The sequence below is a fragment of the Bubalus kerabau genome, chromosome 2 (assembly GCF_029407905.1).
Source record: "Bubalus kerabau isolate K-KA32 ecotype Philippines breed swamp buffalo chromosome 2, PCC_UOA_SB_1v2, whole genome shotgun sequence".
Classification (NCBI taxonomy): Eukaryota; Metazoa; Chordata; class Mammalia; order Artiodactyla; family Bovidae; genus Bubalus; species Bubalus kerabau.
The window spans coordinates 190,703,793-190,724,458 of record NC_073625.1 but is presented as its reverse complement, the minus strand read 5'-3'; the positions used below and the strand labels follow the sequence as shown (position 1 = coordinate 190,724,458).

At 54.2% G+C, this 20,666-nt stretch overlaps 1 protein-coding gene across 3 annotated transcripts in view; it reads right to left on the bottom strand.

Annotated features, from left to right (window-relative positions):
* Window positions 1-19,118, bottom strand: part of TRPM2 (transient receptor potential cation channel subfamily M member 2) — a 50,472-nt gene extending 31,354 nt beyond the window's left edge. For 2 of the 3 annotated variants that reach the window (XM_055569795.1, XM_055569797.1), the window contains exons 1-8: window positions 18,924-19,118; window positions 10,580-10,839; window positions 9,802-9,890; window positions 5,197-5,365; window positions 3,887-4,067; window positions 3,197-3,363; window positions 1,497-1,677; window positions 912-973 (exon numbers count right to left, since the gene is read on the bottom strand). In XM_055569795.1, coding sequence (XP_055425770.1) covers window positions 912-973; window positions 1,497-1,677; window positions 3,197-3,363; window positions 3,887-4,067; window positions 5,197-5,365; window positions 9,802-9,890; window positions 10,580-10,753 — 1,023 coding nt within the window. In that variant the 5' untranslated portion in view covers window positions 10,754-10,839; window positions 18,924-19,118. The remainder of the gene's footprint in view (window positions 1-911; window positions 974-1,496; window positions 1,678-3,196; window positions 3,364-3,886; window positions 4,068-5,196; window positions 5,366-9,801; window positions 9,891-10,579; window positions 10,840-18,923) is intronic. The other variant, XM_055569796.1, reaches the window with a different exon arrangement.
* Window positions 19,119-20,666: the final 1,548 nt, after the last annotated feature.

Genomic DNA, 20,666 nt, shown 5'->3' with positions numbered 1-20,666 from the left:
CACATGACCAAAGACCGTGTTTCCAGATGACAGAGCATTCACAGCCTCCAGGTTTTAGGACCTGATATCTTGGCGGGGAGTATCACTTAGCCCGCCTGCTAGAGCACCCATTCCTGGCGTGAAAGATGTAGAGCTGTCTGTCTGTCCTGCCCACCTCTCTCCATCCCCAGGGCGGCTTCCCTGCCGAGTACATCATGGATGAGGGAGGCCAAGGGCACCTGACCTGCCTGGACAGCAACCACTCCCACTTCATCCTTGTGGACGACGGGACCCACGGCCACCGTCATGTGGCCAAGAGCAGAGACTGGAGTGATGCGGGCACAAGCCAAGAAAGTGGCATCCACCAGAGCTGGAGGAGGCAGGGAGTTCAGCTTCTCCAGGGCAATCCTGCAATTGCAATCATCCTACAATCCTATGGCAGAGGTCAGTTTGGCCCTAGTTCCATGAGGCAGGCACACACCCTGCTGGACAGCGGTTCTGCATGAAGCTCCTTGGCCGTGTGTCAGAACCTGCTTTACATTCAGCTGCTGAATGTAAAGGGGCTGGGGGTGGGGGTTGCTGAGGGCTGTACTTTGAGGACCCCTCCTGGGAGCCTGAGTGCAGAGCTATAGAAGCCCCCCATAGGCTGTCTGGGGGTCCTACAGGCAAGGGCTGCAGTCCCTCTGGAACCCCTCTTTGCTCTGTGCTGGTCAGGCCCCAGGACTGACCCTCCAATGGCAGGGCCTCTCAGGAGGCTCCAACCCACCCACCCAGAGAGACTGTGCATGGTGAACGCACTTCCCTCTGTCAGTGGACAGGCTCTCCGCCCCCTCTTGCTGACAGCCTCCCTGGGAGGCAGAAAACAGCACTCTGGGCAGTTACTCACCCACCACAGAACTTGACCCAAGAGGTCCATCCCCAAAAGGACTCACATTCAGTGTGCCGGGGCCCCCTTCCAGCACCACGCAGACAATCGGGATCTTGATAGCCACGCCTAGGATGAAGCAGGGAGCACAGTTCAGGACCATAGGCTCCGAGCATCCCCTGGGGCCTTCCCCACTCCTGCCAGCTGCAGCCTAACACTCTGGGAACCCCAATATGCAGCGGAACTTGAAAACCTCAGTTCAAAGGTGTCTAACCAACCAGCAAAACATGTGCAGAACCCTGTGTATTTGACCTCCCAGCACCCTAGGGTCCATCCCACCCCAGCCACAGAGAAAATGAGATCAAAGCCTGAGCTCTGACTCCTTCACACTCTGGTTTCTGGACTGAGGTGTGTGTGTAGTGAAGGGACCACAGGGTGCTCTGTGTCCTGAGTGCCTGCCTGGCCTTTCCTTATGTTAAAGGGGCGTGAGAAGATGACCCCCTGACCAAGTATACAGATGTCTAGGTGTGTTCTGATGGCCGCCCCAGCACCCAACCCACCAAATGTCCTGGCTACGGCCAGCTGAGCCCCAGACCCTGGACCAGCCTGCTCCCATCTCCTCCAAGCACCCTGGAAAGCAGGCCCCGCTCACCTCCCCTCTCCTTGGTCTGCTGCGATATAAACTTCTCCAGCTTTGTCCTCAGGGGAATCTCGACCCCATAGCGGCCGTGGGTCCCGTCATCCACAAGGATGAAATGGGAGTGGTTGCTGTCCAGGCAGGTCAGGTGCCCTTGGCCTCCCTCATCCATGATGTACTCGGCAGGGAAGCCGCCCTGGGGATGGAGAGAGGTGGGCAGGACAGACAGACAGCTCTACATCTTTCACGCCAGGAATGGGTGCTCTAGCAGGCGGGCTAAGTGATACTCCCCGCCAAGATATCAGGTCCTAAAACCTGGAGGCTGTGAATGCTCTGTCATCTGGAAACACGGTCTTTGGTCATGTGATGAAGCTAAGGCTCTTAGCACGGACCATCCAGGTGGGTCCTACATGCCATGACAAGTGTCCCTAGACGAGGAGGAGGTCACGTGACCAAGAGCAGAGACTGCAGCGATGCGGGCACAAGCCAAGAAAGGGGCATCCCCCAGAGCTGGAGGAGGCAGGGAGTTCAGCTTCTAGCCACTGGAGGGAGCCTGGCCCTGCCCATGTCTCAATTCTGGCCAAGTGGTACTGGTCTCAGTCTTCTGGTGTTCAGAAATGCGAGAGAATACACTTCAGTTGCTTTAAGCCATCAGTTCTGTGGTCACTTGGGACACAGGTCCAGGAGAGGTGGCTATGGACCCGTGCACACGGCCCCTGGATGCCACAGAGGAGGGCAGGTGGTGCCGCTGGAAGTCCTCTGAACTCAAGATGGGGAGAAAAGTGAAGCGTGATGTTGGAAGTCAGCCAGTATCTCTCGGCCTCAAATTTCCACTCTGTAATGACGTTCAAGACAGAGCCCATCTGGCCCACTAAGCACATCTGTGACATGGACATGGAAGGACAGCAGCCGAGGGGCCGGCTGCCTGGTGCCTAGCATCTGTGACTGACATGAGATGGTCATTTTGCAGAGGACGTGCTCCCCAGGAAGTGGACGCACACCTCCCCCGCCGCAGGAAGGCCAGAGCCTCGTTCATCAGTCAAACCTTGTGGGACACTTGTCACCACACCTCCTCGGTGTGTCAAGGAGAATTTTATTTTGGGGCCAGTGTTTCTCTCCAAACTTCCGTGTGCTCATTATGCCAAATCTGCTGTGTCCTCAAAAAATCTTACTGGATGAATCAGTTCTCTTTTCCAATTCACATCCTCACATTTAAGCAATTGTTTCTCAGGCCTGCACCCAGGTGAATGGACACAGGAAGGCTTTGTCTTCAAGCTCAGAAGAGAAGCTCATGGGAGGGGAATCAGGGAACTATTGAGCCCCGGGCTAAAAGGCCAGGCTCTGGGATCTGAAAACCCAGATGCTGGTAGGCTGTATGCTCCCGGCCATGCTACACCTTTGCAAAGTCCATTTCTCATCAGAGTGGTGTTAGGAGGGCCCCCAGACCCAGCTGCAGCTCTGGCAACTCTTATGTGGACCCATCCTATGATCTCGAGGGAGGAAACCAGAGTCCAGGCAAGGTGCTTACTCTCCTGGGGTCACCAGGTCTGGGGGGATTTGAGCCTGGGTCTCCCACGCCCCTATCCAGCCACTTCCCGTGACACTGCACTTACCCTGGTGTCCAAGGGATGGCCTGTTCACTGAGCACTGGCTAAGATCCTACCCCACCACCTCCCTGCTGTGCTCCGGCCCGCCCAGAAGCAGCCTCCACTCACCATGGGGTGGATCAGGCTCTCCCGGTTGTGCAGGGCGCCCCATGTGGCGATCCCGATGGTGACCACTTCCCCTTCGCAGAAGCTGCCACTCAGGCTGAAGTCCCGCACCGCCTCGCCCACCTGCTTCATCACGCCAGTATGGGACCCCCCGGTGATGATCCAGGCCCCTGGGGAGGAGCAGAGGGACACCTGGTGCCGTGCAGACTCTCTGCTCCAAGGCTTTCAAACTCATTGTCAGGTGTGAGCCCCACCACAATCAGGTTTTCCTGTGGCAGTCAGGACCCATGATGTCCCACGATGCTCAGTTAGGTGGGGGCAGGAAGGCGACCCCGTCTCTGACTGTAGGCCCTGCGCTCTCCCCCACCTCCCTGTTGCCTCCCTCTGTCCTGCTCTCAGGAACACGGCATCTCAGAACTTTCTCTAAATGCTTCTGTTTCGAAGCATCATCAGTGGGGAGCCAACCAGAGCTGGGTCTACACCATGAGCAAGCCAGGTACAGCAGTAGGAAGTGGGTGAATCTGATCAGACACTTCCCACCTGGCCCGGGCCTGGGCCCAGCTTGATGACCCACAAGGGCTGGCCAGTCCAAGGCCCTGACTCTGCCTTCCAGGGGTCCTCTCGCCCACACAGCACTCCCAGGCCTGAGCACCACCCATGGTCTGGGCCTCAGTCCCTCTGTCCCTGCTCTACCTGAGGTCTGGGCCACCTTGAGGAGCCCTCTTCGGAAAACGCTCTTCAGCCTGGGCTTCATCTTGAAGTCCTTGGCCCCACCGGTCACAGAGATGAGCAGGTTGGGGGCATCCAGGCCCCACTTCTGGGTCATGAGCTGGTAAATCAGGCTGGAGGGAGTGTCCTGGGAGAGGCGGACGTACTGCAGGGAGGTCAGAAGACCCCGGGGGTCAGTGGGTGACCAACCTAGGCCCCAGAACCTGGCCACCCTGCCCCAGCCATGCCTGACAGCCCCAGGCAGGCAGGTGGACGGACGCTCACACTGGGTCCAGATGAAGCAAGAGTGGCTGCCCCCAAGCAGGTCGCCAATTGAGAGAAAGGGGAGGCAAGGGCTGAGAAGAGAGGCCGCCCGGGGGGAGGGAGGAGAGCAGCCCCGGGATCTCTCTGTTGAGGGTGCTCCAGCCTGAGCCCCACAGCCTGACTCCAGTCTCCCCATAAGGCAATGTGGTGATGCATCAACAGCAGCTCATGGAGGGGCGGGGCTTGGAGGTGGTGCTGAGCAAGGCAGCTCTGGGGCCAAGTTCACCTTGTACAACATGCTGTTTAGCCTCTTTGGCCATGTGGGCAGCGATGAGAAATTGAGGAGGAGGATCACACCCAGCCAATAAGAGGCTGGGGTCCCAGAACTGCTGCACAGAAACAAGTGACCCCACCAGACCCCCCAGGGCAGAGCTACCCACGAGCTGTCATAGAACCCTCCAGAAGGTGGGTTAAAGCCAGGGGGCTGGGACTCTGATTCAGCAGGGTGGGGGTGGGGCCCTAGTCTGCTTGGCAACGCTGCTGGCCCAGTGACCACCCTGAGATTCGCAGCACCAGAGAGAGACACCGGCCAGGCCTTGGCCCCCCGCTGTTCCCATCCGCACCCCCGTGCCCCCAGGCAGGCCTGGGGCCCTGACCCACCCTGCTCCACCTGCAGGGCTCTCATCTCTACTACTGGCTTTCCCTGCCAGTCCCAAGGCCTCCCCACTGCCCATCACCCATGCCTGCATGCCGTGTGCTCTCCTGCTCCCTCTGGCAGTGACAAAAGCCATTCAGGCCACCCCCTGAACTTGCCACTATGCCCCCCCCACACCTCTCCTGGAGCCCTGGCAACAAATCCCCTGAGGGCACCATGTCACTCTATTTGCCATGCAGAGCCCTCCACCCCACCCCCAGCACTGGGCAGATGGGTTCTACAGCCTCTCACTCCCTCCCTAAGGAGGTCCGGCCACCTCAGTCACCTAGGGTGGGCTCTGGTCCATAGTAAGAACAACAGAGTCATGGAAACCAACCTTTCCCACTTTCTGGCCCGAGTCTGTGAAGACAATGTCACCGAAGGCATCTGTTGGCATCTCTGTGACATGCTTTTTCGGGTCCCACTCCTGGTCCTGGAAGGTGTGAGACCCCGTGGCCTCCTCCAGGTGCTTCTCACGTGGGTAGCCGCACTCACACACCACCTTCCTGCAAAGGCAGCGGGGTCACCAGGGGCAACTGATGCCTGCTCCTCTCCTCGGCAGGGATAAAAGAGGCCCAGTGGAGTCATGACTGGCACCCCAGCCATGGAGTCAGCTGAGACACATAATCGTCAAACGTCTAAAATCTAACGACAAAAATCTTGAAGGTCAGAAATGATACTTTACTTGTTGGAGGAAAATAATTGCACAGCTGATTTTGAATCAGAAGCCAGAAATCAGTGCCAGGAAGAATCCACACAACATTTTTCTAAAGATGAAAACTACCAACCCAGAATTCTGCATCCAGCAAAAATATCATTCCACGTGAAAGGGACAAGACACTCTCAGATGAAAGAAAACCAGGGAACTGGTCAACAAACAAACTTCCCCAAAGAAGATGGCTAGAGGAAGTTCTCTAAACAGAAAGGAAATGATAAAAGGAGGAATTCTGGAATATTAGCATGTTGTCAAGCAGGGGATTTGTTTAGACACCAATGCCTACAGCCGGCTGTTTGTTCTGTAAGTGAATATTGAAACATCTTTAGTCAATAGTGTTCAGGTGAGGAAAGAGGTGTTAAGATGTATTGCTCTGTCTCTGGTCAATAACTTGTTCAAAACAAAGAAAGAAGAATGGAAAGAGTAAAACTACGGGTGCGTGAATAAACACATTTTCCTCCTCTTGAATTTTCTGAAGTATGTTTGATGGTTGAAGCAAAATTGCACCATGACCTAATATGTATGTGGAGGAAATTTTGTAAACAGTTATAATATAAATGGGGAAGGGCAAAGTGGTGTAAAAGGTGGGAATGTTTCCACATTGCCCACAAACTGGTGAATGTCAACACCGGGAGACTAGGATGAGTTCCCAATACACATGGGTATCAGTAATATGTGATAAGTTAAATATATATAATGTAGTACCTGGAACAACCACTAAAAAGCTATAAAAGAGATATAGGCAAAAATAGCACAGATAAACCAAATGGAACTCTAAGAAAAGTTCAAGTAACCCACAGAAAGGCAGGAAAAGAAAAATAGAGAAATATAAACAAACAAAAAAATACAATGGCAAACTTAAGTCCTCATATATCAATGAAAGTGAAAGTGTTGGTCACTCAGTTGTGTCCAACTCTTTGCACCCTCATGGACTGTAACCCACGAGGCTCCTCTGTCTATTCTCCAAGCAAGAATACTGGAGTGGGTTGTCATTTCCTCCTCCAAGGGATATTCCTGACCCATGTCTCCTGTGTCTCCTACATTGCAGGGAGAGTCTTTACCACTGAGCCACCAGGGAAGCCCCAGAGATTGGCAAAGTGGATAAAACATAGTAAGATCCAATTATTTGTCATCTACCGAAACCTCACTACAAATACTATGATCTAGGCTAGTTGGCTCCTCTGCAGCAAACAGGAGCCTAGGACCAACACACACAACTTGAACGGATCACAGAGGCATTCCACTGGGTGACAAAAGCCAGCCTTGACACATCACCTCGTGAAGGATTCCTCTTATGTGACATTCAGCACCCGAAACAATTGTAGGAATGAAGAGCAGATGAGTGATTGCCAGGGGTGATGGATGGTGGGGTAGAAGAAGTGATCACTGGTGGGACCGAGGGGTCCATCTGCAGTATCTTTACAATTTCTTATAAATCTATAGTTATTTCAAAATAAAAAGGTCAGAAAAGCACACGGTATAGGCTCAAAGCAGAAACATCTAGATCAGGGGCTACAGGGATGCACGTGGCCCCCCAGAGAGAACACCCCATCATCTCTTTTCAACTGCCACCTCCTCCCTTGCCTCCTTTGTCTTGGTGGGTTGAAATCATTTTACTCCTTTAATGCCGTTCTTGGGAGGAGAGAGAGGAGACAGCAACTATGTTCTTCACAGCTTGTTAAATTGGAAATCTACACATTTTTTAGAGTGCTACTTTAGCTAGTAACAGGTGACCTAGAAGACAAGATACAGATAAGACCAAATCAAAAAATCTGACACCAGGTGAGACGTGAGCCCAACGACACCAGGGGAAAACACGACTGGACCTAGAGAGAGAAAATGGGTTTCCCTGTAGCTTGCGGAATGTGGCCTTAGGGGCTCTGACTCTCAACTTCTCAATCGTTAAATGGGAGAAAAAAATACATTTTCTGACCCCTGACCTGCAGAATTTGTGAGGGCCAAATAAGGTTCTAGATGAAAGCTAACATATAAAATTTGTGCAGGTTAACTAACCGTGCAGAAAACCGAGGCTGCAGAAAACCGAGGCTGCAGAAAATCAAGAGGCCAAGGCCCACCCTGTGCTCTGTCTCCTGGTCTCCTGGGTTCAGTACCCCTGTCCCACTGCTCAGGCCGGGGCCTCCTCAGGCCCGGGAGCACTGGCCCAGCCATTAGGAACTCCGAGCCCACCTTCTTCTATGACTCCTTGTGTGCAGGCATGCTAACTTGCTTCAGTTGTGTCCAGTCCCTTACGACCTTACAGACCATAGCCCATCAGGTTCCTCTGCCCATGGAATTCTCCAGGCAAGAGTACTGGAGTGGGTTGCCATACCTTCCTCCAGGGGATCTTTCCGACGCAGGGATCGAAATTGCATCTCTTCTGTCTCCTGCATTGGCAAACTGGTTGTTTACCACTACCGCCACCTGGGAAGCTCTCATGACCCCTTAGGGGACTCAGATCACTTCTAGACCTGTAGGGCTCCCCTGAGCACCACCTGTGAGCACCTCCATTCAAGTAGGAGGAAGCTGGGTCCAAGGTGGGGAAGGGGGCCGCCAGGACAAGGACTCCATCTTGTGTCCTTGCCCAAGGCCACCCCAAACTTTCTCATAAGTTGTAACAGCCCAGAATAGCCCACACCCTCCCCTCCTCTCTTTCAACCATCCCCCAACGAGATTAGGTCTTCAATCAACAGAGTGTTCCCAAGCCTGACCCAGAGCAGGAAACCACAGACTGTTGACCCAGAAGTTGAATAAGCAGAGGATTTTCATAGCACTCTTGGCCCATGTGGGTAAGTGGGACTCCATCCCCTTTCCCCTCCCCTCACCAGCACCTTGGGACATATGAGGAAGAAGCTGCCATGGGGAGTTACACACACTCAAGTAACAGCCCGCCCCACCTACCCCTCACCCCCACACAGCCCCCATGGCTTCTCCTCGCATGGATCCTGGTACCAAGAAAGGTGTTTCAGAAGTTTCAGAGCCAAACATATCCTGAGCGCCATTCCTTCAAAGAGGGACAGAAACACTGAACAAGGAAGGAGCCCCATTTCTGTCTCAGATACAAACTGTACCCCAACCCTCACTGACCCCTGTGGATGTTTCTCTGCTATTTGTTCAGAATTCAGAGGACAGGAGGGGCCGAGGTTGGACAGTTGGCAGCCCTTGAACCTCTACCGACCAGACCCGGGCTCCGCAATAACCTTCTTCAAAGGGTTTTGGAGCCAATGACTCCTGCAAGGAAACCTGGGCCTGCTGTTGTAAGCCTACTTTAAAAACTAAAATCGCAGACCTCAGTGCAAAGCCCTCTGCACATGGTCAGAGCAATTGGCCTAAACTTGAACTCTGATCACTACTGAATACAACCTTGAGGCCATCAGCTGGATCATGATGGCAACCTTCTCTGATGCTGGGGTCCCCCATGGCCTCCGAGGAGGAAGGGGGGCCATCGTCTGAAGAGGAGCCAAGCTGGAGTGTGAACCCCCAAATGGGGCACTTTTTGTGACAACATCCTGGGCACGTCCCAGGAGGAACAGCATCATGGTCGGTGATCATGCACCTCTGGCTCCAGATTATCATCCTCTTCCATCACCCAGACACGGCATGCCCCTCCCCTCTGTATTGTTCACAGTCTGAGCTGGACGCTGGCTATCTGTCCAGTGGGGAAATCATAAAGTGACTCAGCCACAGTGAGAGCTCAGAACTCATCTGAGAAAACCACAAAGCCACATAATAGCAATACAGCAGAAAAGACAAATACAGAGTGTGGTGGAGGGACGGGTTACATCCTGGGTGTGGTCAAGGAAGGCTCCGTGGCGGAGGCGGCATCACCAGGTGACAAAGGAGCGGAAATAAGAAACAGTGAGGCCTGTTTGCTGCAGAGTGAGGACTAGGGTGTATCTGGAGGGGAATGCTCCGAGCACCCCAGGCTGGTATATACACTGGAACTGTCCCCTGCTGAGGCTCCGTCAGCCCTGCCCTGGTCAGCTACTCCATGTGGGAACAGGGAAAGAAATGTGTTAGTCAGTCAGTCATGTCTGACTCTGTGACCCCATGGACTATAACCCACCAGGTTCCTCTATCCATGGAATTCTCCAGGCCAGAATACTGGAGTGGGTTGCCACTCCCTTCTCCAGGGGATCTTCCCAACCCAGGGATCAAACCCGGTCTCCTGCATTGCAGGCAGATTCTATACTGTCTGAACCACCAGTGGGAACAGAACAAGCCACTCACCCAGCATCAGACAGTTTGGAGCTTTCCACAAAGTATATGCATTCTTTCTTCTTGATGTTGTCAGAAATCCATGAACTCAGGTCTCCTTGCTGAGGGTAAAAAGGTCACTGAGAGATTCTCAGGCAGTTAGATCAGTGCCATTCCCAAAACCATACCCCATCCCCCATTCAGGCCCACCCGTGCACCCTGCCACCCTTCAGGGTCTTCCTTCAGAGACAGGACCCTGAGGCCTCCCCCACCACCTGCCGGAGACCCTCAGATGCAGACCCCAGAGGGAGGAGGGAACCTGGGGAACCGCTCCTCCCAGGCCCCTGGGATTCCACAGCCCTTTACAGTTTGCAGGTCAGCGCTGCCTTCCTCAGGAACAACAGTGTGATGCAAAGGTGACCATGAGTATCAGGACACCCGCCCACCTCTGTGGGACCAGGCTAAAACGTGAGACACCATCTTCACACCCAACCAGTGGTGTGTGACATTCAAATGTCCCCAACACAAGCCTGCCTGGGGCTTTCCGTGCAGCCAACCCAGGCCTCAGCTGGTGCCTGGGCCTTCTTTGTTGGGTAAAGGAGGCAAAGTCATTGCACAATGAGGCAGGTGGGTGTGGGGGGTTACCCAGCACCTTCCCAATTGGAACCAGGACAGGAACCAACCCAGGGGCACGGACCCGGGCCCCCAGTGCTCTCTCCAAGTCCCCTCTGCTGGGTTGTGGTCCCCAGCAAAACTAGGTGGTCACTGTGCCCCACCAGGGCCCTGGTGGACCCAGTGACCCCAGCTCTACCTTTTCACAGCTGCTGAAGAGGCACTGTGACCTCCTTCTCCTGCAGAGGCCGGTGCTGCTCCACCGGAGGTTGGGGACCATGGCCAGGTCGGCCACCCTCCTGGGCTGCACCCCAAAGCTGTCTTCCTCCCCGGAGCTGGCCTGATCCCGACGCCTCTTCGCCAGTAACTCCATCCTGATGCCCGGCTCAGGCTCCGCAGAACGGGCTTGGTCCTGCTACCTCAAAATAAGCTTCTCTCTGGCTTTTGAAGCCAGGGCGCCTGGAAGTGAGGTAGGAGGTGGGTGGGCCCCAAGGTGAGCAATTAGACATTTTGAGGAAATTCTCCTTCTAACATCTCAAGGAAAAGTTACCTTGGCAGGAGCAGAGAGGAGCTAAGCTCTGATGGAATAAAAACAAGACAACCACAGTTTTCGTCCTTGAGGTCAAGGAGACTGCCCCCAACCCTTCTGCACAAGCACAGAAATGTTTGGTGGGGGTCCAAAAGGAAGGAGCACTAGCCCATAATATGTCCTGTCAACCTCTCAGAGACCCTCGTGCTGGAATCCGTCTTGGCTAGAAGATGTACCCGCACACAGGGGAGGGCCCTGAGTCAGCCCAGATATGGGCAGAAAGTAGGATAATTGGCCAGGGGAAAACAAAGACCCAGAAAACGGCCCCATATAAGCCATCTAAGCTGCCCCCGCTGCACACAATTCTGTGAACCTGACCAGGTGTCTATTTGCAAGTATCCTGTTCTTAATACACACTTTACTTGTCCCACTGCTTTTCATCTCTTTGCTGATTTCTTTCTTCAAAATAGTTGAGAACCGAACCACTAGTTACTGACTCTAGCCACTGATCCCTGGTGGTCTAGTGGTTAGGATTCAGTGCACTCATCGTCACAGCCCAGGTTCAATTCCCAGTCAGGGAATGAGATCCCACTTGAAGCTGTCATACCCCAAGACCACCCAAGGTGAGAAGCTAGCCACCGGGCTGCTGCGGTGGGCCAGGGAGGGTGAGTCAGGTGTTTCCTCCTGTGGGGCCCCACTGCCTTCTGGTTTGCACATTTTTCTGACTGCCGGAGCTCTGGCCTCATCAGGTGTGGGCAGTCTCGAGGCACGTATACAGCCACGGGGCCCAGATGCCCCTTCATCCTCTTTGGTCATCGTGAAGGGCCAGAGAAAGAGCACCATGCCCACCCCCACTGCTCCTGTGTGCCCGGTGATGCCTGGGAGCCCAAGACCAGGGCACACAGTCCTCAGACACAGTGCTCACAATGGGGTCCCAGCCTCCTGCTTCCAGACATGGGTCACTTCTTCTGTTTTCCCAGAAGAAGAAAAGCCCCCACTGCCCACAGAGCTGGTTTGGGGAGTGGCAGAGCCTTGCACTCTGTGACACGTACCCTCCAAGTAGAACAGATCCTGTTTTCTGAAACCCTTGCTCTGACCTGGTCTCCATCACTGGGGCCTCAGTAAGCAGTATGACTACTTCCCTCAGGTTATGAATGTGAAAATAAATACGTGCAGACCCCATGAACTTCCCTGGAGACAAGACGCCCACAGTGACATCTCATGACATCACCCATATCACCCAAGGTGTCATCCAGGGAGGCCCCCACTGCCACCAGCTGCTGCAAGGGTGTGAACAGGGGCAGAGGACAGGTCATGAGGTCTCCCTCCCTCTCCCACCCCAAAGCCCTTTTTGGCCACATCACCCTCCCCCATACAAGACAGTCACTGACGGTTACTGATAGTCCTTTCTCTGCCCATTGTGGGGTCCAGCATAGGTGGCCCCAAAATGTGCCTCAGAGACATACTGATTGTTTTGAATTTTAAAATTTAAGAAGAACTGACTCATTGGAAAAGACCCTTATGTTGGGAAAGATTGAAGGCAGGAGGAGAAGGGGATGACAGAGGATGAGACGCTTGGATGGCATCACTGACTCAATGGACATGAGTTTGAGCAAGTTCCAGGAGCTGGTGATGGACAGGGAAGCCTGGCATGTTGCAGTCCATGGGGTCGCGAGGAGTCAGACACGACTGAGCGACTGAACTGAATGAATTTTAAGGATGAGATGTTAGATAGCATCACTGACTCAATGGACATGAACTTAAGCAAGCTCCAGGAGATGGTGAAAGACAGGGAAGCCTGGCGTGCTGCAGTCTACGGGGTCACAAAGTTGGATACTACTTAACAACTGAACAACAACAAAAATTCCTTAAGAGACAACCAACGAAAGAGGGCCACTCTTCCCCTCCCTTCCGTCTCCTTGGGAGCAGGGCATAAACCTCTCCTGTGAAAGGTGCACCCCTGCACCCAGAGACAGAAGGGCTCTATCACCAGAGATGCAGGCTCGGGGCCAAGAGGCCTGTGTAAACCAGCCTCGCGACTTCTTCCATTGACTAAAGCCCAAACTCTTCAGATCCTTCACTCGCTGGGGACCCCAAACTTAATGTCACTGCCCTGTCAGTTCTTCACTAGTGTATGGTTTCTTTTCCTAAATATACTATTTTATACTAAAAGCTGCCTGCTTTGCCCACTTCTTAGGTCCCATGCCTATGGGACCTCCAGGTGCATGAAATTAAATTAGTTTCTTTTTCTCCTGCTGATCAGTCTTGTGTCAGTTTTATTATAGTTCAACCATAAGAACCCAAAACAGGAAGCAGATAAAGTTTCCCCTCCCAACACTTCTCATCTAGCTTCAACACGTGGTCACTGTGCTCTGGTGGAGGGGGTCTGGGATCTGCCAGGGAGTGAGGCACCTGCCATCACCTGGCCTCCCTGGCCCACCCTCTTCTGGGCTATTCAGTTCAGTGCTGGGCACTTGGGGTCAGGGCTCAGGCCACCTCTCACCTCTTTGTCCTCACTCCTCCCCCTGGGCAGCTCCAGCCCCCTTGCTTCTGGGCCAGGGTCACTCCCAGACGTGCCCATACCTGAGGAGAGGAAGGGAGCCAAACCTCCCTCCTGTGGAGGCACCATGACAACGCAGGACATTGTTTCCAGGAGTGGGTGCTGATGCTACAGACACCTACGACGCCCAGGCAGCTTTGGACCTGAGCAACGTGCAGAGTGGAAGAGTTCAGAGGAGTGCTAGAAAAAGCCTCCATCACCACGGGCAGACAGAACGAGTGCGGCGACAGCTCGGGACAGGAGTGCCCCAGCCTCCTTAGAGAAACCTAAGTGGTCACCAGCAGATGCTTGTAGAAAGAGGGATGGTGAAGGCCATTCTGATGAGTCTCAGATGGAAACAGGGACCATGTTATTGCAAACTGAAGGAAAGGCAATTGTGTTATAAGGAGGTAAAGAGCTTGGTGGACTGCGTCTTTCCTGGTGTTTTGTGGAAGATAGAACTTGTGAGTGATGAAATTTGACTGAGGAAACATGTAGGCAAAGTGTTGAAAGTACAGCAAAGCTTCTCTTGAGTACTTACAGCAAAATGCAAGAAGAGAGAAATGACCTAAAGATGGACTTCTAATCACAAAAGACTCAGAGCTTAGAGAGTTGGGAGATGCTCAGCCTATTGACACAGAAAGGGTTGAGAAAGCTTATTCAGGGAAGAACATAGAGGGTATGGCTGGACTTGCTCGGGACAGAGGTGGGCTGGCCGTTTTCATCCAGCAGGGAGACTAGACAGCATCTCAACAGAGTCAACAGAGGCCGGGACTTGCCTCCGTGACAAGGGAGGATGGGCCCCAAGGCATCTCACGGCTCAGGGAGCAGCCCTCCCAGCACAGGCCCAGAGGGAAAGGGCACACAGGGCAGAATGCTCTCCTGAGGGCCCAGCTGCCCTGCACCCCTCCCATCTTGGCCTCCTCAGCAGCCCCAGGAGTGGCCTGGTGTGGCATGGGGTGACCCTGTATGATGGCCTGCACTCTGACCAGGGATGTGCACACCCCCAGGGCTGGGGGCAGGAGATTACACATGGTTACTTCCACTCAGAGTTGAAGGATGGAGGTGCCCAAAGCCTGTGGCAGAGGGCAATGTGTGGGGGTGGGGCGGCCCCAGACCGGAAGAGCCCCCGGCCTGCGATTCCAGCCCGGGAGGGTGCAGTGGGCTCTGCACAGCAAAGCCTCGGGGCAGGACCATCCCCCAGTGGTCCTCAAGGCTTTGGGCTCACTTAGGACCTGTCACCCTGCCTTCTTTCCCACTTCCCCTTTCAGAATGGGAATGTCCACCCTCTGCCTGGCCTTCCACTCTGTTCTGGAAGCACACAGCTTATTGCAACCAAGCAGGACCCTATAAGGGGGCCTTCCCAGGGCAGATGTGTTGCCCACATCCTCTGTTGTACATTTCCTGAGTGGTTTTACACACATGAAAGCCCCACCTCCACCAAATTGAAGGTGTTAATTACTTTATGATCATAAGCATGTAGTCCCCAGACCTACTGGAGCCTGAGGACTGATGATGTTAGCCTCCGAGACCCTACCCTGTTGCCATCAACCAGTGGGAGATGAGAGAGCCGTGCACGAGCTGACCAGAGAGCCATGCATGAGCTGATCACATACCCTGTGACCACTGCCCCCCTGCCCCAATGGCCTGGATTTTAAAAATGCTTTGCTGAAGGCTTCAGGGGTTCTAGATTTGGGGGGCACAAACTACCCATCTGTCCTTGTTCAGCCCTGCGGTAAACCTTTCTCTGCTCCAATGCTGATGTTTCGGTTCCTTTGGCCTCCCTGTGTGTCCATCGAGCACGTGAACTGGAGCTCAGTGCCACTGACTGTCTGGTTCCCCAGGCTCACGGCTGGAGAGGACTATGCTTCAGGGTGAATCCACCTCAGGTCTCCCCACATCTGATTTAGGGGAGACTTTGGAGTGGATGCTGGAGTGAGTTAAGATTTGGGAGCTGTTGGGATGGAGTGACTGTATTTTGCATGTGGGAAGGACACAATTTTGGGGGGCCAGAATGGGATGGGCTGTGTTCCCCTAAAATTCCTATGGGGCATTTAGGAGGTGGTTGGGTCAGGAGGGTGGAGCCTACATGAATGGGATCAATGCCCTTGTAAAAGAGACCCCCGAGAGCCCCAGGGCCCTTCCTCCACGTGAGAACACAGGAGTCTGCTCCCAAAGTGGGCCCTCACTGACCACGCAGTCTTGGACGTCCAGTCTCCAGAACCACCAACCACACAGTCTTGGATGGCCAGCCTCCAGAACTGTGAGAAATAAATGTCTGCTGTTTATGAGCCACCGAACATGGTCTTTGTATAGCAGCCAGGATGCACTGAGACAAGCAGTGAGCAGAGCTGGCCCTGCAGTCCTCAGGAGCTGCCTGGCACACCCCTTGTGGCAAAGGGGGCTTACGCGCGAGTGGCCTTTACAGGGCCACCTGCTGTCCTAGTCGGCAGCTTGCCAGACCTCACAGTCAGCGTCTCGGGGGAGCAGATCAGCAGGAAATGTTCCAGGTGACAGAAGAGGAAAAGAAGGCTCTGAGAATCTCACAACTGGGCAGCTAATCTGTAAGGGGACCGGGACTCTCCAGGGCTCAGTCCTGCAGCCAGGGTCCCCAACCTCCAGGACTTACTGCCTGATGATCAGCGGTGGAGCTGATGTAATAGTAATAGAGACAGAGGGCACAATAAATGTAATGCACTTGAATCATTCCAAAAACATTCCCCCATCCCGGTCCGTGGGGAAATTATCTTCCACGAAATTGGTCCCTGGTGCCAAAAGGTCAGGGACCACTGTTCTATGGGACAAGTGACAGAAGGAGCAATAAAGGACTTGGTCTCAAGCAACTCAAGTGCGTTTGCCCATATTCACAGTTTTTGGATTCACACATGCCCATCTCAGCACACTCACTAGAGGCTTGTGCACATCTTCTCAATCCCAGCTGCCAACAGGTCCCTAGGAAACGTGTCAAACACCATTCCTCATACCCACCACTCATCAGACTTTGAAGGGCAAAGCGATGTGTAACCATTCCCATGCCCAGGGCAGGGGCAGTCTGGCCTGACCCTCCCCTTCCTCCTCTCCACCCACACCCTCCACACCATACCCAGAACCCTGCCCAACAGTCTAGGCCCTGGGAGAGTCCAGAAAACCAAGCTGACAATGAACTTACAACCCCTGCATCAAACCTTCTCTGGGGTTCTTTTCCCCAGAATCATACCATCAGTTGCTCTCTTCAGATCTCACCTAAAAGCAAATTTGGCCACCCTGTTTTATAGCAAAAATTCTCCATGAGCAGTTAGCAACCTCAGATATTCAGATGACACCATTCTAATGACAGACATTGAAAAGGAACTAAAGAGCCTCTTGATGAGGGTGAAAGAGGAGAGTGGAAAAGCTGGCTTAAAATTCAACATCCAAAAAGCGAAGAACATAGCAGCCAGTCCCATCACTTCATGGCAAATAGATGGGGAAACAATGGAAACAGTGACAGATTTTATTGTCTCAGGCTCCAAAATCACTGCAGACAGTGACTGCAGCTATGAAATTAAATACACTTGTTCCTTGGAAGAAAAGCTATCACAAACCTAGACAATGTATTAAAAAGCAGAGATACCACTTTGCCGACAAAGTTTGTATGGTCAAAGCTATGATTTTTCTTGTAGTCATGAACAGATGTGAGAGTTGGACCATAAAGAAGGCTGAGTGGGGAAGAATTGATGCTTTTGAACTGTGGTGTTGGAGAAGACTCTTGAGAGTCCCTTGGACTGCAAGGAGATGATTGACTGCAGTCAATCCTAAACGAAGTCAATCCAAAATATTCATTGGAAGGACTGATGCTGAAGCTGAAGCTCCAGTACTTAGGCCACCTGATGCAAAGAGCCACTCATTAGAAAAGACCCTGATGCTGGGAAAGATTGAGGGCAGGAGGAGAAGGGGGCAACAGAGGATGAGATGGTGGGATGACATCACCAACTCAACGGACATGAGTTTGAGCAAGCTCCGGGAGATGGTGAAAGACAGGGAAGCTTGGCGTGCTGCAGTCCGTGGGGTCACAAAGAGTTGAACATGATTTAGGGACAGAACAGCAACAACAATTAGCACAGCTATGTTGAGAAAACTCTAAAAGGAAATAACTTCCAAGAAGAGAGAGAATCTGACCACTAGGCCTGAATATTGGAGAAGGAAATGGCAACCCACTCCAGTATTCTTGCTGGAGAATCCCAGGGACAGAGGTGCCTAGTGGGCTGCCGTCTATGGGGTAGCACAGAGTTGGACAGGACTGAAGTGACTCAGCAGCAGCAGCAGCAGGCCTGAATATAGTAACAACATGCTGCTGCTGCTGCTGCCGCCGCCAAGTCACTTCAGTCGTGTCCGACTCTGTGCGACCCCATAGATGGCAGCCCACCAGCCTCCCCCATCCCTGGGATTCTCCAGGCAAGAACACTGGAGTGGGCTGCCATTTCCTTCTCCAATGCATGAAAATGAAAAGTGAAAATGAAGACGCTCAGTCCTATCCAACTCTTAGCGACCCCATGGACTGCAGCCTACCAGGCTCCTCCGTCCATGAGATTTTCCAGGCAAGAGTACTGGAATGGGGTGCCATCGCCTTCTCCAGTAACAACATGCTCACCTACAAATGTCATCCAGCACAAAACACTGACAAAACGTGAACCTGTGGCCCTAGAGAGGAGTGGGGGGCTGACAGGAGCACAGGGTGAATGTTCCCATGGGGACTCACCCAGACAGGGCTCCTCCTGGTACCCCACCCTCCCCATCCCAGAAGACTCACCGGTAAACAGCACCACGTGCTGGTCTGGGCACACTGGCTGCGGCCCTGTGTGCGCCCCCTCTCCACTCCTCTAACCCTGTAGCTGCTCCCTGAGCTCCTCCTCCAGCATCCTTTGAAATCCTGGCTGTGACAGCATTTCCAAGACTAAAAATAGCCACATGCGGGTGAAGGGCAAAGGAACCGCCAGCCACGGAACTGGGCCGGGAGGTCTTGGGGGCGCGGGTCAGAGGAAGAGCCTGAGATGACCAAGTCCCAGATGTCCCCAAGTCGCGACACGGCACCTGCGGACAGACCGCGCCCAGCCTTGTCGCAGCGCCTGCACCCCGCGCCGCAGTCCAGCGGACATCCGCACTCGGCCAGCCGCCTGCCTGCGGCAGCAGTCCCGCACCCCCGCAGCAGTCCCGCACCCCCGCTGCAGCCCCGCACCGCAGCCCGAGCCGCGCCCAGCCCAGCCCTCTGCACTCCGGCGCACTCACGCTTTGGAGCTTGCTGCAGTCTTCCACGACCCCCAGCTCCCGCGCCGCCCGCGCCCGGACCCAGCCGCATCCCTTGGCCCACGCACCCCAGCCTGGGCTCCGACCCTTGTGCCGGCTCGACCCTTCCCCTGGATCCTGGGGCATCCTGCCCTTGATACGCGCCTCCGCAGCACCTCGGTTCCCTCCACCCGGGCCGGCGTGCGTACCCACCCGCTGAGAGGCCCGCGCTCTCGCGTCACTCGAGCCGCCGCCTCCGCGGCTGAGCAGGACCGCAGCCCTGGCCCCGCGGGGCCCCCGCAGCGTGCTCCGCGTCACGGCTCCGGAGAGCGCAGTCCGCCCCGTCCCGCACTCCAGATCAGAGCTCAGGAGGAGAAACTAGCCCTTTGGAGCGCGGTCTGCCTCCCCAGATCCCCTCCCAAGAGGCTGGCGCTAAGTGTGAACCCGGAGGGCGTTCTCATCAAGTCCTAACCGCAGGGAGGTTGGGCGCAGGACTGTACGGGGGCTGTGTCGGAGAATGGGGGCCTGGAGACTGGGTGAACCACTTCCCCTATTGGTCTGCACCTGCCCTGCCCCATCTTCCTAGGGGCCCCGAGCCAGGAGCCCATTCCCTGTAAGGCAGGATCCAAGGCACCAGGAGGAGCTCCACACAGGGTTCACCCCAGCAGGTGCTGCCCTGGACCCACAGGTGCCTCATCTCCACCCTGGCTGCACCTTCCCAGTCCTCCTGACTGGAACACAGAGAGGACTGAATGCCGACTCCTGAAAAACTGATCGAAGCTTTTCCTACAACCCCAAATTCCCTCACCACAAATCTCTCACCCCACAGTGGCCCTCTGCTCTCTCTCCTTCCTGGCTGCCACCCCGTGCGGCCTCATGATCTAGGAAGTGAACAGGGTCCCATGCTTCCTCTGATTGCAAGGCCAAGGGCTGCCAGCTGACTCTCATTTCCTCCTCTGGGTGCATGGACGCAGTGTCTAGACTCCTGCCTAGAGCATCCTCCTCTGGAGGGCCTTTCGCCTCCATCTGCCTCTGCCTCTTTGCAAAGCTGCCAGGTGCATTGACCAAAGTGCCGCAGGTGCACTGGCCAATGGCTGGCCCCTGTCTCACTCGCCCACCACCCAGAGGTTTCCAAGCAGCTTGGGGTAAGTGTAAGAACCCATCAGAGCTCCTTGGACAGCACTCGATCGTTTTCTCAAGGTACTTTGCAGATGACTGGAGTCTGTCTTCCAAGGTGGTTGGCACCAGCAATGGTGGCTGTTACCCAACAGCTCTCATCTGCAGGGCTGCCCACTGCAGGGGCACAGCACCTAGGCATCATGGCTGGTCCGCCAGATTGCAACTCTGGTCGGTAGGACTTCACACTGCAGGGGCACAGGCTCCATCTGCCACAGCTGCATCCTCAGAGCAGCAGGAGCTCAGTGAATGGCCATCACAGGGGTTATCCTGCTACACGGACAGCCATAACCCCTAAGAGGCATCTCAGACCCTAGTCAACAGGTGAAGGAAGTGGAGACCCACCCGTGTCCGCAGCTGCTTGTTAGCAGCTCTGTCCACACTCTCGCCCAGGGCTCCTTCTCCAATGCCCTCTGGCCCGAGAGTCATCTCACGTCTAAAAGCATACTAAATGGAAGTTAATATTTCATGACACAGCAGTAACTGCAGAGCCGTCGGACAGGCTGGCTTTCATTTTCATGTATCCCAGGGCCTTCATGGAAATATCACTTAAGGCTGAGTATCTCATGAACCAGGCTTCTGACAAAACATTTGTGCCCACAGTGTCCCCCCTGGGGCTCCTTCCCTTCTAGAAAACCACATATTTCACAAGCAGGTCATGCTCCATAATTGCAAAAGCAATTATGAAACATCTTTTCCATGAAAATAAAAAGCAGGAACCATAGAGTACAAGATCATCAAGTACTGATCCTGATTGAGGGGTGTTTCAAGTTCAGATAA